This window comes from Serinus canaria, chromosome 2 (genome assembly GCF_022539315.1).
Source record: "Serinus canaria isolate serCan28SL12 chromosome 2, serCan2020, whole genome shotgun sequence".
NCBI lineage: Eukaryota > Metazoa > Chordata > Aves > Passeriformes > Fringillidae > Serinus > Serinus canaria.
In genome coordinates this window covers 5536198-5553569 of record NC_066315.1, presented here as the reverse complement: position 1 = coordinate 5553569, position 17372 = coordinate 5536198, and the positions used below count along the sequence as shown (strand labels likewise).

General features: G+C 40.6%; 1 protein-coding gene across 4 annotated transcripts in view; it reads right to left on the bottom strand.

Moving 5' to 3' along the window:
• The window catches only part of LOC103812707 (sodium channel protein type 5 subunit alpha-like), a 172024-nt gene that overhangs the window by 128532 nt on the left and 26120 nt on the right, over positions 1–17372 (bottom strand). For all 4 annotated transcript variants that reach the window (XM_050971419.1, XM_030235037.2, XM_030235031.2 and 1 more), the window contains exon 7: positions 4988–5051. In XM_050971419.1, coding sequence (XP_050827376.1) covers positions 4988–5051 — 64 coding nt within the window. The remainder of the gene's footprint in view (positions 1–4987; positions 5052–17372) is intronic.

Genomic DNA, 17372 nt, shown 5'->3' with positions numbered 1-17372 from the left:
GTGTACATTATTTTAATGTATCCTGTTAAGAAAAATCAAGGTCATAGTAAGAATAAAGGTAGCTAAAGTTTCTATAGCAACAATTACTAGGATGCAGTTGCCAAAGGTGCTTTCTTGTTGTTCCTGAAGTAGATTTACTGGCTGCTTTTTCCTTCCTCTTCACTAGTCTTTTTTGGTAATATCAGTACAGACATGATGCAAATGTGCTTTCATTGTCAGGATGATTTTGAAGACTATTCCTGCCCATGAGCTGAATACACAGGACATATCATGTGTAAGGGTAAAAAGAAAAAATTAAGCAGTCTGATCCAAAGGGGGCACAACTGACTTAAAACATGTACACTTTTCTGAAAAGCTAGCTCCTTGTTGGAATTGCAAATGAAAAAGTGAAAAGAAAGAATTTAAGTTTCTCTTTTCTATCTGTTTGTTTACTTTGTACATTGACAGCATCTTGTCTCTTTCTCCTAATGGACAAATTTTCTTGCTGTTTCTATTGCTCAACCAAACCTTCAGGCAGGAGGGGAAATAAAAACAGCAGCCAAAGCACAGCAGACAAACATCCCTGTGAAATTACAGCAGGATGAAACTGAAAATGCTTTAGAGCTGACATGTATCTTCCTTTCCCACAGACAGATAATTCCACACTGCTGCAGCCCCCATAAAGTTCTTCACTCTGTGGAGAGCAGGGGACTCTGCAGTGCTGTCACCTCACCAGAGTGAGTGGGTAAATGCCACCAAGAAGGGACAAGCTGGAATTGCATGGGAGGGTTGGTGTGGCCTGACAGGGATGTGTTCCACACTGGGAATCTGCTCTGGAGGTGGTGTGCTCCAGCAGGATGCCTCCTTGGATCTGGAGGTGGGACCAATAAAGCAGACATATAGGATGTGTGTATATACATAAAGATTTTTGTAGGAAGTAAGTAGGGGTGCCTTCTGTTACCTGCTGCTCTGCAGCCTTCACAAATCATGCTCCACTTGATGCCAGGACTTGATTTCACTAAGGAAAGAGCAGTTCCCACCTTCTGCTCCCACCTAAGATCTCCCAATTATTTGACCATTGCGCTGGATCTTTACCTTCCTTGAAGCTGAAACAAGGTGTTCAGCATTGGATAAGATATTTACTGGGGATTAAATTGAAAAGCAAATGTATAGAGTTTGTAATCCTTTTTAAAAATCAGACTATCTGAGCTTTCTCCATTTGTTTTAAACAAATAAAAGATGCTGAAATTGCAAAGAGAAACAATTTCTGCATATCCCAGTGCAGCAACATCCAAAAGAACTGCTAAATTTAACCTCCAAATGCATCTAAACCATCAACAACTGCAAATGCACTACTTTTTTTTGTTTTGTTTTGTTTTTTGTTAAGAGAGCCTTACTGTTAGCATTGCTCCCAGTCTGACCAATCTGCCACCCAGAGCAAAGCATTTTTCTATCAGTGTAGTTTTCTGAATGTGCTTGTTGTGAAACACCAAGCAGGTGTCATTTTGAGCCAAAGAATATCTTTGATCACAACCATTTGATTTTCTCTCTTCTCCAAAAGTTACTTCTTGTTTCTATTGTACTCTGTTCCTTGTAAGCACAAAACAAATTCCTGCAGTAAATCAAGGGGGGAAATGCAGTCAGATAAACAAAATGAAAAGCAACAAAAAAAGTTCTGCTTGAATAAAGGAAGAAAAGTCAGATTTCAGGTTTCAAGAAGGTTTCTGAGGCATCACATGGGAAACCCCACAGACAGATTAGCCCTTGTGCACCTAAGAAATTTGCCATCTCCCTGACATTCCTACCATGTCTCTGCAGCATGGTTTTTAAAGTAGATTCTTGAGGTTGCTTGAGGATATCTAGAAATGCAAATAAATGGGGTTTTCTCCTTCCTCCCTGCCAGGTCAAGTACTAGAGACATGTTTGCTGCAGCTGAGTGACATGCATCTATTCAAATCCCTCCTGAACTGGAATCAATATTACCTAGATCCATTACCTCCTGCTTTATTGGCAGCTTGGGTGCTTGTTCAGAAAACAGTCCCTCCTAGTAATGTAATAAAGCCCCCACCTTGGAGATAATTAGATTGCCTGTGATATAGAATCCACTGATGATCATTTCCCTGCTGATTTGGGCTTGCTACTCCAGCTCAGGTTGCATTCTCCATCACTACATGCTCTTACATTAGACCACTTGAGTCTCATCACCTAACAATTGCCAGAGCAGATTTATTTGGATTTTTTTTTAACTCTTCCATAATAACAGCAACCAGACAAACCTCAGAGTGTCATTAACATGCTTTTAAAAATGCACTGAAATGGCTTCTTCAATTACCTCAAGATTTAATATCCTGGCCACAACACAGATATCCCTCACTCTAACAACAAATCCTTCCAGGAGAGAACACACGGCACCACCCTTCCCTGAATTGCCTTTGGGTCCTCAGTGTGCCCCACAGACTGATGAATTCAAACCATGAGCAAAAGCACATTCCACAAATGCTGTGAACACTCAGACATGGCCTTGCCAGCTCTCTTTCCTTACCACACCTTCCTGATGCCTTGATGGGTTCCCAATCCAAGAGTCCTTGCTTTCATTACTAATTAATGAGGGAACCACAACCTCAGGCACCTGCTTCTGAAACCCCCTCCCTTGCTCCTGCGGTGCAGGAGGTCCCAAGCATGCAGATTTTGGTTTACTCTTGACCACTTTTGCTCTTGGCTTCAATCATTGAAGGGCGAGAGAAAACAAATCCACTTAGATACGCCAGCCTGTAAATGATGCTCCCCCTGTCCCAACAGTTGGGAATACATGACTTTGCACATCCCCTGGGGCCTGAGGATCATCTTTCTAATTATCTTCATGCCTTTAAACAACAGCAGTGGATGACTGGCAGCAACTCTGTGCAATGTGTTGCAGATGAGACAACACTTGGTAATTCTGAGCTGAAAAACCCTAGTGAAAGTAGGAATATTTATCACCCATTTTTAGGCATTTAAACCTTACCCAGTGGTATTAAATACTTAACTAGAACAGCAAAAGGCTGAAGAAGAAAGAAACGAGGCATAAAGGGAAAGTTGGTTTCCCTTGATGTCACAAATATTGACAGTTTTGATGTATTTATCAAAACAAGCACAAGAACACTCAGTTTGAAGGTGTCATTTTTGTCCTCTTATACTCAAGAACTGCAAGTTCTCCCCTGGCTGTTTCAGGCTGTAACTCTCTTGTGGGCACAGTGCCTCCACCAGAGGTTTTCTCCGACCACGGCTTTTTGCTGAAATGCTGCAATTTATTAACTTTCATGGGAAGGAAAGAAGGTGAGTTTGCTCATTTGCCTTGCTACAAACTAACCCTTAAATCCACACAGGCTGCCAATACATAAATACTCCATGGACATTGGATTTGTGTTTAACTTCCCACCAGCTGAACAATTCCAAAGCAGTAGCAATCAACTCTTTCAGCAGTGCCCCTGAGCAGCAGCTTTCCACCACCACAGCTCAGGTCATCAGCGAGAACACTGGATATCCCATGACACACAAAATATTGTTGCTGTGCAGAGCACTTGTTTTTCCCAATATTGGTTTGCAAAGGCTGAGGTTCACCAGCACAATGGAGATTGCCAGATCCTGGGATTCCCGGGAAACATCCCAATAGTCTTGGAGTTCTGCCTGAGCCTGGATAAACACAATGTATTACAATCAACAAAGGCCCTAATTAATGGATGCTGACATTGTACCTCCCGAGGAACAAACAAAGGGGAAAGCATGGCCCTCTGCCCAAGGACCTTGGAGTCTAACTCAGGCTGGCAATACAGATCAGACACACCAGGCCTGCAGAGGGAAGGCTGACACTGAGCTTTCCCTTTCTCTCATGTCAATACAGATACAGGCAGTGGCAGCAGAAAGCAAAACATCTCTCCCCAGGACCTGAGGGCTTTTCTTGCCTTTTCATCCACAAGCAAGTTCAGATTTTATCTTCCCTTCATCTCCCTGCACACACATGCCTTTTGTTTCTCCTTTTTTTTGGTTCTACCAGCTCAGAACATCTTCCTGCAGAAGTAATAATCACAATTCCTCCCTCTCTTGCCCTAGGACACCCATCTCCCTGGTTCAAATGCTGTCACATATTTGGCTCAAAAGCTCCTCTGTACCACTACTCCAAGGTATTTTCCACCTCTTCCTACAACTCCTAACAGCCTGCAATCTTTCCATGGCTCATAATTTCCTCTGACCACAGAAGATCCCTTCTCCTTTCATCCTGTCTGAACTCTTCCACTTCCATCAAGATCATGAGAAGCTGTCAAATAAAATCACAGCTCTGACAGTGCACTTGGACTCTGGGGATGGGATGCAGGAGGAACCATGGGCATCTAGAGAGGGCAGGGATATGAAGAAAGTCCTTTATGCAGAGGATATTAGTACACCCCTGGATCTCTTCACTGTCTATACAATGAGAAAATTAAATACTTGTAGTCTACAAGCAAATCAAGTGCAAATGTAGATCACAATTCAACCCTGAGTACCTTCCCACTTCCAAAACATGCTATTTTTGGGACATTTGTTGATTTGTTTATCTTCCTTTGCCAAAAGCCAGGAATTCATCATCATTTTCAATCCCTCTAGGTGTTCTGTTTCATTTCCATTAAAATACTCTCCATTCAGCCAAAATTTTACTTAGTTTTCACTATTTTTTACTGAGAAATTCAAATGTATTGAGAAAGAACTGTAATAAGGCCCCTAAAGATTTTAAACCTGAGTAAGTGACACATAGAAACTTCTCCTCCCTGCAGTTGAGAAAATTGTATTACTATGCACAATATTGTCATTATCCTCTCCACTATTATGCCTAGACCTAAGGAAGTTGAAATAGCTACTTCATGCTGATGAAAAGTGGACAGAACTAGAGGCAAATGTAGTAATAATAATAATAATATTAACAATAATAATAATAATAATAATAATGAAGGCAACAAAACCAGACCAGAATTGAAGATATTTTTAAAGTACTTACCCAGCATCAGTGCTGTTGCCACACAGTAACACATCTTCTGTACCATTTTTTATGAAATAGTTCACTGCAACAGAAATAGAGAAATAGCTTTTTAATAAACACATTCTGGGAATGATAACATTCAAAAATATCATCCACCATCCAGCATATTCAATTGGGACAGCAACTGAGAGGTGAATGGCATGCTTTAGCTTGGTTTTGCTACTTTTAACTTCTATGAATTGAAAAAATAAATATATTTTCTCAAATTTCTGCAAGCACTTGCTGCTTGTATTCCAAATCTGACCTGTTGAATAAGGTGATGATGGGCTGTGGGCAATGATTTTAGGAAATGCTATTGAGCCATGTCTCTCTGTTCAAACCAAGAACATTGTTACTAAATTCTGTAAATGTAATGAAACCAAACCATATGCTAGCCTATAACTTTTAGTCTCTACACGGATGAGACACATATTAATTGAAGTTTGTGGCAGAAATTACTGACTCATAGGTTAAAAACGAAACCAGCTATAACTCAGAATGTAACAATATTAACAAAGCAGCCCACTCCCTCAGTCTGGTGGGTTCTGCTCAGCACAGGAAACACACAGTATAAAGCAAAAGAAACAAGAATGTACCCTGCTAAAGATCAAACAAACAAGGAAGTATTCACAAAGACAAATATTTATCACTGTAGTCATCTATAATGGCAATGGAGAGAGACAGAAACTTCTCAAGGGAGCCTCAGAAGAGCAAGCTAAATTTAAGTGCTGTGGATCATTCCCAGGTTGACTCTCAATAAGGCTTAAGGACATTAGCATCTCCAGGCTAATGAGAGACTTTGCATACACACTTCTTCTTCTCTCCCCAGCCAACCAAGTCTGACACGCAGAGTAACAGAACAGGAGGCCAATTTCTTCTCAAAAGGATAAGCAAAGTCAGTGTTCCGGAGGGAACGTGAAGAACAGGTGTTCCAAGGAGCACTTCTAAAACCTGAATGGTGGCAGGGAAGAACAGATAAAAGCATTGCTCTAGAAACATAAAAAATGCAAAACAGAGGTGTGCAGCTCACTGAGGAGGGGTAAATAATGTGGTGTGCTTTGCTGCAGCAGAGAGGACATGATCCCTCTTGGCCAAGAGATGATGGTGGCAGCCTTGCCTGGTAAAGCTTTGTGAGCAGAGGGGCCTCTGCAGATGCTGCTCACAAGAGGTTCCCCATTCCAGGCTAACCCTCTGCTGTGAAATGTTTTAAAAATCAAGAGTGACAGCTTATCCAGGCGGGCTATGCCGAGAATGCTCAGTGGCTCAAGCACTGAACAGATGTGCTGTGGCTTTCTCAGTAAGCTGTGAGCAGTGGAAAAGCCCTGCTCTGCTGCATGCCAAGAGGGAATTACTGCCCAGGAGCTTGTGGTTACAGGGGCACGTGATGGTGTTCACAAGTTATCAGAGCACAGATCCTGCTCAGACTGGATGCTTTTCCACTTGGTCTGGTCCCATGGGCTTTCTACAGAAACACCTTGTGTGGCAGCAACACTCAGAACTGGGTATGGTTGAGGACTGGTGATCAATCACCACAAAACAGGGAAAGATGTCACATCTGCACCACCTTTCACCCTCCAGTTCAGCTGGGCAAGGACTTGTGCTTTTCTCAGGACAGGTGGCACCTTATTTGGGACACACAGAGTCAGTGACACAAACACACCAGACCACTTCTCTCTGAGCTGGATGGTCATCAAGGTCCTATCCAACACAAACCATTCTATGATTCCAGGTTTGATTGAAATCCTGGAGCACAGTGTTGGTTGAAAAGCAAAACAAAACCTCCTGGTCAGCCAAAACAGAAGAACAGTCTGAGCACAGGATTAAGGAGGACAAGGATTCTCTGTGTGCAAACAAGAAATCTGAAATCTCGAAAACACAAAATACTGTTGTATTTTCTGCAATGCATTTCTGCTGTTGACTTAAGCATTTACATTTCTAAACCAAGCAGCAAGGCAGGTGCCAAAGGGCCCCATGGGATGCAGGCTATGGAACTGGTGCTGCTGGGAGGGCACACCTTCACCACGGGGTCTGTGCAGGGAGTGCCACAGCCCCTGTGACAAACCTCGGGCTGAGGAAGAGGCCAGCTCCCGATTCCCCACTGATAAATGAAAAGGGGATTAGAGCTCTACACCCAAGGAGAGCAATTGCTGTATTATCAAAAGTGTGCACAACAATCAATCTTTGCTTTAAAGCCTGTTGGTTTGGGTTTCAATCAAGCCTGCTGGGCAATCAGAGGGCTGCAAGAAGCAAACAGGCATCACTCTTGCTTTAAAGAATGAACACCCCTGGTACCACATTCACCCACGGCCTCAGCTTCCCTTCAGTTAACTCTAACCTGGGCAGAGAACTAGGAACTCCTTTTTCATGCAGAGAAGGATTTTCTCTCTGAAAACTGCTCAAACTGAGCAACATCACATGAAAACACAATGACTTTTCATTGCCTTGAAGATGGCAATTAATTTTTGGTTTGTTTTTCATGAAAAATATCAGCTTGTGAGTGGGGAAAAAAATAGGAAAACAAATATGGAAAATAAAACTGAAGACCTCTATTTTAGGTGCTCACTTTTTTTCTTAATTTTTGAAGTGAAATTAGACCAAAACCATTATATTTGAAGCACCTCTGTGTGTGTACATGAACTTTATGCAACGTACCATTCTTTCCAAAGGTAATAGTAATTTCTTTTTTTTTTTTTTTTTACCAGCTTTACTAAACTGTTGGTGTCACAGTCATGGGGTACATGCTGCTTTTTAGTAATTTTTCTGCAGGAATTTCCAGAGTAAGGTACCCACCTGGTTATATTGAAAGAAGTAAAATTGGTCTGAATAACAAGGTCTCCTTCAAGCCCTTGTTCTGCCTCCCACACTTCTCAAAGCCAAATAACAATGGCCATAATTTTAAAGTCACTATTTGCAAGTGGGTAAAACCACAAATTTTCCATGACTATTCTTGCAGTATCTTCCTCCCAGAGTTAGTTCCTCACCATTTTGTCTTTTTCATTCTACACTTTTTCTGATTTCTCAGTATCTTCCATGTTTCTGCATTGCTCCCTCCCACACCAGGTAGTTCTAAAAGAGTAAACATTCACAGTGTCTCCACTTGTCAAATTAACAGGAGAGAAAAAAGAAAAGAAAAAGAAAACTTCCTCAAAAAAAAAAAAATTCTAATTAAATATATGCTCCAGCTTGTGCTTTCCACACCTTTATCACACAACTGAGCAGAAAGCCAGTAGGGTACACAGACTGCAGGGTAGAAACCTTCCTCATTTCTGTGTGAAGGAAAGGAAATTCTTCTCATTCAGAAAAATGAAAAAGGTCTGGAGTCAGCTTAGAAAATATATGTTCTGTTTCTAGTTTCTGCTCCTCCTGAAACGTTATTTTGACTCATCTTACAACAAATTAATTCCAATTAAAAATAAAACCACCACAACAACCCTATATATTATCACACTTGCATAAAGAGCAACATTCAAATATCATTAGTCACTGCCCAGAGAAGAGTCCTCTGGCTGACTTTCTAACAAAAACTTCAGAGAGGTGTTTGTTATCTCAGACTATTTATTGCAGCCACACGGGCACTCGCTGGTTGGAGACTTTCTCCCGGTGCTGGGGCTGGAACAGAGCACTGCCAGCAACCCCAACATGCCCATTCCAAATTTAAAATGCAGTTCAGAAAGCTCCATCTCCTTACAGCAGTGATATGTGGCATGGAGAGGAAATAGACAACACCCCCTCCTCGCCCTTTCGCCCACCGGCGCAAACGCGCTCTGCCTCCCGGTAATTCGCGATAATTAAAACGAATCCTGGCTGCACTTGCTGTGTGCACACTGTGTCACACACGGTGAAGCCTCTAATAAATGAAATTGAGTTTGAAGATGAAAAACATGCCTCACAAAAGCCATGGAACAGGCTGTATTAAGGGTGTTATTAGGGGAGAATGCTTGGGGAAAAAATGGAACCGCCGGTTAGTCCTTCCCGGCTAAAAGGGGTTGTAAATAATTATAATAATCAGTTGCTCTCCTGTTGCTCAGCCCCTGACAGGAGATCTGGCTCTCCTTTGCTGTCCCCTGGCATTTGGTGCTGCTGACCCTTCTGCTGAGTTTCAGAGGCTCTTGGGTCCTCTCTTCTCTTTGCTTCCCATCCTCCCTTTTTTCCTGGGAAATCTCTTCTAACCCAGCTCTCTGATGCCTCCATACTCTGTAACCAGATGGAAGGACATTTCCTTTTTGAAGGAAGTTTCCTTTTTGAAACTTCACTTCAAAAACAAATAGGAAGAGTCACAACCAAGATGGTTGGGTGGGTAGAGGGAGCAAAGATCAAGGGGACAACTTGACAGCATTGGCAACTGCATGACTTTGTGGCAGACACAGCCTGGAATTTTGGGCATGAGTTGTCCTGCAGGAGATGTGGAGGGGCTGGGAGGAGGTTGTAGAAAATCATACAACCAGGTGGTGAGAAGAAGTCCTCTGCAGGACTCCTGCAAGAGTCTCTCTGGTAGGCTCCTGTTAGTGCTTCTCCCCACTTTCCAGACAAGTCAGAGAAACAATTTCCCTGCCAGGCTCAGCAGTCACCACAGCACTGAAAATGTCTCCAATTTTGACAGTACAGCTTTTTCCCCCTTTGTGAAAAAGCCTCTAAAAATATCAATCAAGCTCTCTTGAGCTAGATGGCTCCCGTGCACTAGGAAGAGGCTCTGAAATGCTCAGAGATCCACAGTACCTGGTTTGTGCTGCTCACACGGTCTGAGGGAACAAAAGCACATCAGGAGAGGAGGAAAAGCACATCAGGAGCTTATGGAGGTGTGCACTAGAGGAGAGCAGAAAATTTAGATGCTCTCAAATGGGCTTGGGGATCTTGCCAAGCCCAGGAACATCCCCAGGAAGAGAAGACAGGAGACAATGACTAGCAATAAACACACATGCTGGCTTTTAAACATCTTCAGATAATCTCCTTCTATGCCTCTGTGCCTCCCCAGTCACTCAGACCCCCATTCTTACGGCTGTAGGGTGCATAGTAACTAAAAGCATACTTAGTACCACTTGTTTAGACATAAGCTCCACATGAATAGGCAGCAAAGTGATGAAGTGTGCTCTCTGGAAGTTTTGTAGAGGTTTTGTGGAATTACTTTCATATGTTTCACACAAAAGAATTAAAATCAAAAGCTGCTACAAAGGTCAAATGCATTTGTGATTACAGGCAGATGATGGAAAAACAGAAAAAAAAAACCCCACCTTCTGCACTTATTGTGATAAAGAAAACAATAAATTGGATCAAAAAATGGCTGGGAGACAGAAAACATAGGTTAAGATGAAAAGTCAGTGTGCAGGATCTCCGTGGGCTTACAGAGGGCTGCACCTGCACTTCTTTGTTACATTTATAAGAACAAGGGAAAGAGAAGGTGAGCAGAGAGGTAACAACATTTCCTGTACACAGTATTTTCCAGGTAAATAAAGTCTGAGGCATGGACTGAATGAGGAGCACTAGAGACACCTACTACACTAGGAAAAAAGGAGCAGAGAAATGCAAAATGGAATATTAAGTTGTCAGAAAGTGAAGTAAAGCAGAGTAGGAGAAAATCTCACCTATTCATAATCTTGTCAGCCCTTAAATTTCCTGTAAAAGTTCAGATAAGAGAGATGGATTCTTTTTTTGGTAGGGTTTCTTAGTCAACACATTTGTGTAATACGAAGCTGTGATCAGAGGAAAGTGTAAGATGGAGCAATATGGACAAGGGGATCAAGTGTAACCTCAGCCAGTTTGCAGATGACACCAAGCTGGGTGGGAATGTTGATCTCCTGGAGGGCAGGAAAGGCTTCTCACTCTCTACAGCTCCCTGACAGGAGGGTGCAGCCAGGTCAGGGTCAGTCTTCTCCCAGGGAACAAGTGATGACAGGACTGGGAGAAATGACCTCAGGTTGAACATGAGGAGGTTTGGGTTGGATATTATGAAATATTTCCTCATGGGAAGGATTATCAGGCATTGGAATAGGCTGCCCAGGGAGGTGGTGGAGTCACCACCCCTGTTTAAAAGATGTGTGGATGTGACACTTGGGGACAGGGTTTATTGGTAGACTTGGCAGTGCTGGGGTAATGGTTGGTCTTGATGATCTTAAGAAAGACCAGTTTCAATGCTTTCAGTAGGATACCTGCCAGGCTGGAAAGTATTGAGAAGTAATGAGAATGACTGGGAAAATTTAGGAAGAGCAGCAATTGAAAAAATGGGCATCTTTTATCCTAGGAAAAAAGGTGACTATCACAGTAAAAAAATAGCATGTATTGTGGAAAAAGAGAACAGGGAGCTTTGTGTGCTCCTAGTGACAAGAACATGATAACAATGTTTTTTGCCTTAAGAAAATGGAAGGGAGAAAAGAAAAGAAGAATTTTCAAAACTAATGATAAAGGAAATATTTTTCACTATATTTCTCATTTGAACTGCTGAAGTTGCTGCTGCAGGCTGCCCCTGTGGACAAAACATTCAAAGAAAGATTTGTTGCCTGTGTAGATAAGGATATCCTGAGTTACAACAGTTATTGTTAGTAGAAAATGAGAAAAATATCTATACTTTGAGCTCTACTAATCATTTGCTGGAATAAATGGGATTGTTCAGTGGCACAGAGAGATGCTGCTCTAGGTATGCCAAAGCCAGACTGAGCCTGGGAATTCCCATATTTTATCTCTAACACACTTGGGGGAGTCCAACATTGATGGAAATTATCAGGAGAAAATATATTTTTACTTATTCCATAAAACCAGTGCAATAAGAGCAAGCAGCAATGCAAGTTATTCTCTGCTCAGGGTGCACCTGGGCTGTGTGCTCAGAGGTAAAAGCAGAAGATGCCTCTTGCCTTTGTAATGCACTTTATAATGTACTTTATTGCTGAACCTGGAGCATGGAGCAGTCCATGGACAGACTTTAATGAGCACATAGAAAGTCCTTTTAAATGCACATCACTATTCAAGCCAGGTGGTGTTTTAACTCTGTAGTTTATGAACAATTTGAAGGTGAAGGAAAACTGAAAGTGTTTAGTCTGAGTTTTCCATGGCAGATCTTTCCTCAAGTAGATCTCTCCTTTCTATTAGCAGTAATGAGAACAAAAGGTGGAACTGAGATAGAAATCCTCCTGTTTCACAAAATATTTCAAATATTTACAATATAAGAATATCATCTTTCACCACAAGGCTGAAAACAATAATCTTACTGGATGGTCAGGAAAAGACTGCATTGGATTCAGCATTATCAATTCCTATGTTTTTCTGACCCTTGCACTTCTTTTGGAGTTTTCTTTTTGCATTTAGCTTAAAAAATAAAGTGCACAGGTACAACACCCATGTTAATAACACATCAGAGACTTAAGTTTTGAGCATTGATGAAGCTATTTAACAAAAGACCCACAGTACTTGAACAAAGCCACAATATTTACAGTTAGAGTCATGTCAATAGATTCCATGCTGACAAGCACCATCTGAAAGCCCAGAGAGGTTCCTTGTTTTAATCACTGGTTCATTCACAATCATACATAAAAAACACCTATTCCTGTCCCAACTTGATTTATTGCTTCTCTCTTTCCTCCCACCTCCATAATTATTCATCAAACACTCACTGTCTTCTATTACCACCTCAGACAACACCTCAGACACTTCAGCTCTCCCCACACTGGCCATATTTATTATCTGGCTTGGACAAAATTCTTTTCTCTACAGTTCCCATACAGATTCAGAGTATCTGTTAATAGAGCTCCATTTCAGTGGTTCTGGAAACAAAAATGATTCCATCAGGCAGAGATAACAATTGGGCACAGAGCTTAGAAAAGATTCCCACAGCCTCATCTACATGCAGATGTACATTTCTATATATTCACACTTCTATGTCTCAGCATCTCTTCCACACAAGCCTTTGATCCCTTCTCAAGTGCCCAATACCATGATTTGGATGGGTATCCCCAAAACTTCACATACTCTGCACATCTTTCTAAATATAGAACCTGAAGCAACCCTAAGTCTTCTGGGTCTAACTGGAGGTGACAAAAAATATTATATTAATCTTGATCTGGATTTTTCCTTTTAAATGTTGTTTTGTTTTTTCCCCCCAGATCACTGTTAACCACACAATTTGACTCCAGAAGAAGAGAAAAATCCCTGCCATGAAATGAATGCCAGAAACTACTCTAGAAGAAAAAAAAGGAACCCTGAAATGCCTGTTTTAAGCCATAAAAATAGTAGCTGATTCCTCCCATTTAAAGGCTCATAAAGCTTGAACATTCATTTATTTTACTTGTTAATTTTTCTAAATGTCAATTGCTTGGACACGACTATCTAACAAAAATTACAGGGTTGCTCTTTTATACCTTAAAAGATTCTAATTTTGAGAGGAAAACGTGTAGAGAACAATTTGAAAACAGGACTCTTTCAGAGTGTCTTAAACAAGGTAATTAGTCTAAAGAAAAAATAAAATGCTGGGGTTTAGGACTATCATTCCATAAATGATTTTATATAATTTAATTACAGTTTTAAGGTTCTTCTCTAAAGAACCTTTTTTCTTATGCTTTCAGCCCTTACATTAAACCCTGCTCAACAAAAGGACTCAGATTTCTACTTACTGACTAGTCAATAATCCATTTTCATAATGGAATACATAAATGACATTAAAGATTCTAAAATCACCAGCTACATGGTTCAACTACACCCAGTCCATTGGTACTTCTCTAAGCCAGTGACACATCTGACATCCTACAGCTTTTAATCCTTTCTAACTCACACATTCATGAAGCTTCACTTCATCAAAAACGTCTTTAATTTAAACACCACAACCCAAGACAGGCTTTCCAGACTGTTATTTGGAGCTGCTTTCCTAGAAATCCTTACAAGTATTGAAATTAGGCTTATAGTTTTTTATTCAGCTGGTACTTCTAAACTATTAACTCCCCTAATGACAACCAACAGCACAATGACTTTGGCATTGATATATTGATCTCATAATTTTCATAATGCTGTGGATGCAAACTATCATTATTTTCAACCTTTTTTTCCCCTTTATTTCTTTTTTTATGTACAATCACTGCTGCATCTAAAACTCTAGTCTTCCAGATTTGTTATTATTAATATCTAAAAATAATCCTCCTTGGGCTTATTGATCACAATCTCTTACCAAATCTAGAACTACAGGTAGGAAAATAATTACCTATCAGTAGTCACCATTTTCCCAGATGAATGATTGTAATTTTACCACTGGCACTTGACACGAAGAATTTTTTAGCCTGATTTTATCTGATGCTCAGCTGTCTCTCATCCCACAACCCATTCATTCAAAGAGCAGTCGCACAGAGGGAACTGGGAGACCTGATGAGCTACTTCTCCCTTAATCTTCATTTCCCCCCCTCTCTAGGTTTGCAGAGGTAAGCATTACTCATTGGAGACAAAGCCAGAATGGAATAATTTTTCTGATAAGCCTTCATCTTAGAAGTTCCTGTTTAAATTTCGAGCCATTTAAATGGGTAGAAAGAATATAAAAGTTCTCTTGTTCATCCCAAAGAGAGGTGCCCAGCAAAAGGCAGATTTTAGACCTGAATCTCCACTGTAATTTGAGGAAAGACTAAAAATTTGTCTCATTTTACCATGACTGCTGTGCCCAGAAATTAAGCTGAGACACCAGAAGCACCCACAGTAACTCAGCAGAAGTTTCTTCCACCAGAGCTAAGCTTTTAATGACAATGCCTGGACACTTCCCTTCTTGATAGTCTAATCAGGAATATTTGCTCACAATTTTATATCCTAGGACTTTGTATGCTAGTGTTCACTGAACCTAAATAAGAGCCAGTTTGAATTTTCCCACCATATCTCCATGCTTACAATTTTGCCTCTTCCTTCCCAAGTTAACTCCAGCTGCAGAAGCCACTGAAATCATGGCAAGGACAAACAAAATGTTGAGAGGACAGGCAGGAATTCCTTATGGGATTTAGTGTGTGATCATCTCATGGCAGATGGAGGGGAAAACTCAAATTCTCAAAAACATTAGCAACCTTGCAATGCAGGATTGACAAGATTTATAGAAAAAAGACTTTTCTTGAACACACTGGTAGAACAGGAAAGTACCCATGGGTTTTGAGTATGGAGTTAAGGGAAGGAGTTCCAGAAATCTGGGGTTGTGGTGGTTATTTCCTCAGGGATAAACCAAAAATCAAGAGCTATCACATAACTGTGGTTAAGCCAGTGATGAGACAAAGTTATAAACTGACTTTTTTCCCCATATATAAAACCAAAATGAGAGAATCTAGAAGACAGATGAGAAAAAAAAATCCTGCCTGGAGGTTGAAAGCAGATAAGGAAAAATTACAGAACTTTGTCCAGATATGAAGTAAGTTTTGAATAAAAAAGCAGACCTGGAGCTATCCTGGGCCATCCCAGAGACACAACCAAAATTTCCCCTGTAGCAAGTGCCCACAGCACACAATTATCTCAAACTAAAAAGGGCTTTGAAAGACTCAAAAATAAGTTTTTATCTTCCTTCACACCTCATGACTAAATCTCAATTATTTCCTCTGCAGCACCAAACCATTCTTCCCTCGACTACCCTTTTAAGGGGTTTTACTGATTTCTGGTTTTTTATTCATGCAAAAAAGTGTTATAAGGCACAGGAGGAGGCTGATGCCATTTCAGAGGTTCCCTGATGCCCTTTAAAATATTAACATGTTCTTCAAAAATCTAAAGCAAATTTTTGTTCTTCAAGAAGAGCAGAACTGTCACATCACCCCATTTTAATTCTCTATTTTGGTGTCCTGATGAACAGGATTAAGAATTTCTCCAATTTAATTTTCAGTGGTTTGGACTCCTTTATATCCTTACATCCCCCTTTTTCTATGAAGTATTTTTATGGATCTCTGACAGTACTTCAGGTTTCTGTTTTCTGGGTTTTTTAGATCAGTATCCCTGCTCCAAACTAAATGACTCAGCCACGTTGGTTTTGAAATCTCCAAAGAGCTCTTGTAATTTTCTGTGCTCCCTTTGAGTGAACTCTACTATCTCAACACGCTGGCCAATTTTCTTCTCTAGTTCTTCTTCAGAACAAACACTGACATGATTCTGTTCCTTAATATATTCCTCTTTTTATCTAATTTGGTCTGCCTACACTTTAATCTAACTGTATGTATTGCTTAATTCCCTGCAGTACTTGAAATTCGGACTGTTATTAAATTGTGGTCAGTGCCTCTCCCTTAAACGGTCACTTCATTTCACCATAATACTTATGCAAAATGAAATACAAAGCACTACCCCATCTAGTCACAAAATGAGCCAGTCCTTCCATTTCTGAATCACTTTAGTGCAATAGGGGATGTTAAATGAAAACACTACTTAATATTGTTCTCGCTTGCCTAATAGCTAAGCCTCCTTCTGGAGCATTTTGAGGAAGGCTTCGTTGTTCTTATTCAGAGGTCACTATTATTTCTTATAAATTCTTCTTGGTCTTCAGGGGCCTGCTGTATTGCCTCAACCCTTTCACAATGTTAGTAATTTCTGTCTATCCAAAGTAAGTGGCAACTGTTTGTCATAATGCACCATGTCTTTATTTTCAGATATTATGAAATAATAATTATTATATTATTATTATTATTATTATTATTATTATTATTATTATTATTATTATTATTATTACTTCCTAGTAATACAACGTGGTCAAAATTTAATTCACTTTAATCCATTATCTCATCAAGTTGGTTATCTTTGTAATAGGCAAATCTCCTCTAGTGATAGCAAGTATATTTTCATGACCCTATTAACTACTGCAGGATTTCCTATATGGATTTCTGGGAGTGTCTGCCCTCCTCCCCATATTAGGACTACATAAATAAACTTGCTCATGGTATGCTGGAGCAGCTGAACAATTCTTCACGTTTAAAGCAATGCTGCAGCTGGCCCTGACATTATCTGTATTTTAACAGACTTTCCTGTATCACATTTACCCTATTTCCATTTCCAGAGACCCAGACTATCTTCATGGCCCCATTTCTTCCTTTCACCTTTCTTGCAGGGCTTTATGCTTCCAGCCATCACTCTTTTGTCCCTCAATGCCTCTGTGAGAGAGGGAAAGCAGCTCCTCACACAGGTCTCAGTCCTCTGTGGGTAGAGGAGCCCTGAAGTGCCTTAATCCAGCACAGGTGAACAAATATCTTTACTGGAAGCAGGAATGGGATAACACTTCAGCAGGTTCCACACCATCCAGCAGAATTCCAAGAGCTCTTTCCCCTTTCAGCTGATAAGGGGCTCTGATAAAGGGGCATGCAGAGGACACATAAACTGGTGGTCAGGGCCAGTTCCAAAAACAACTTTCACTCAGGCAGAGCTTTATGACCTGTCCTTCCTTAACACTGCATCC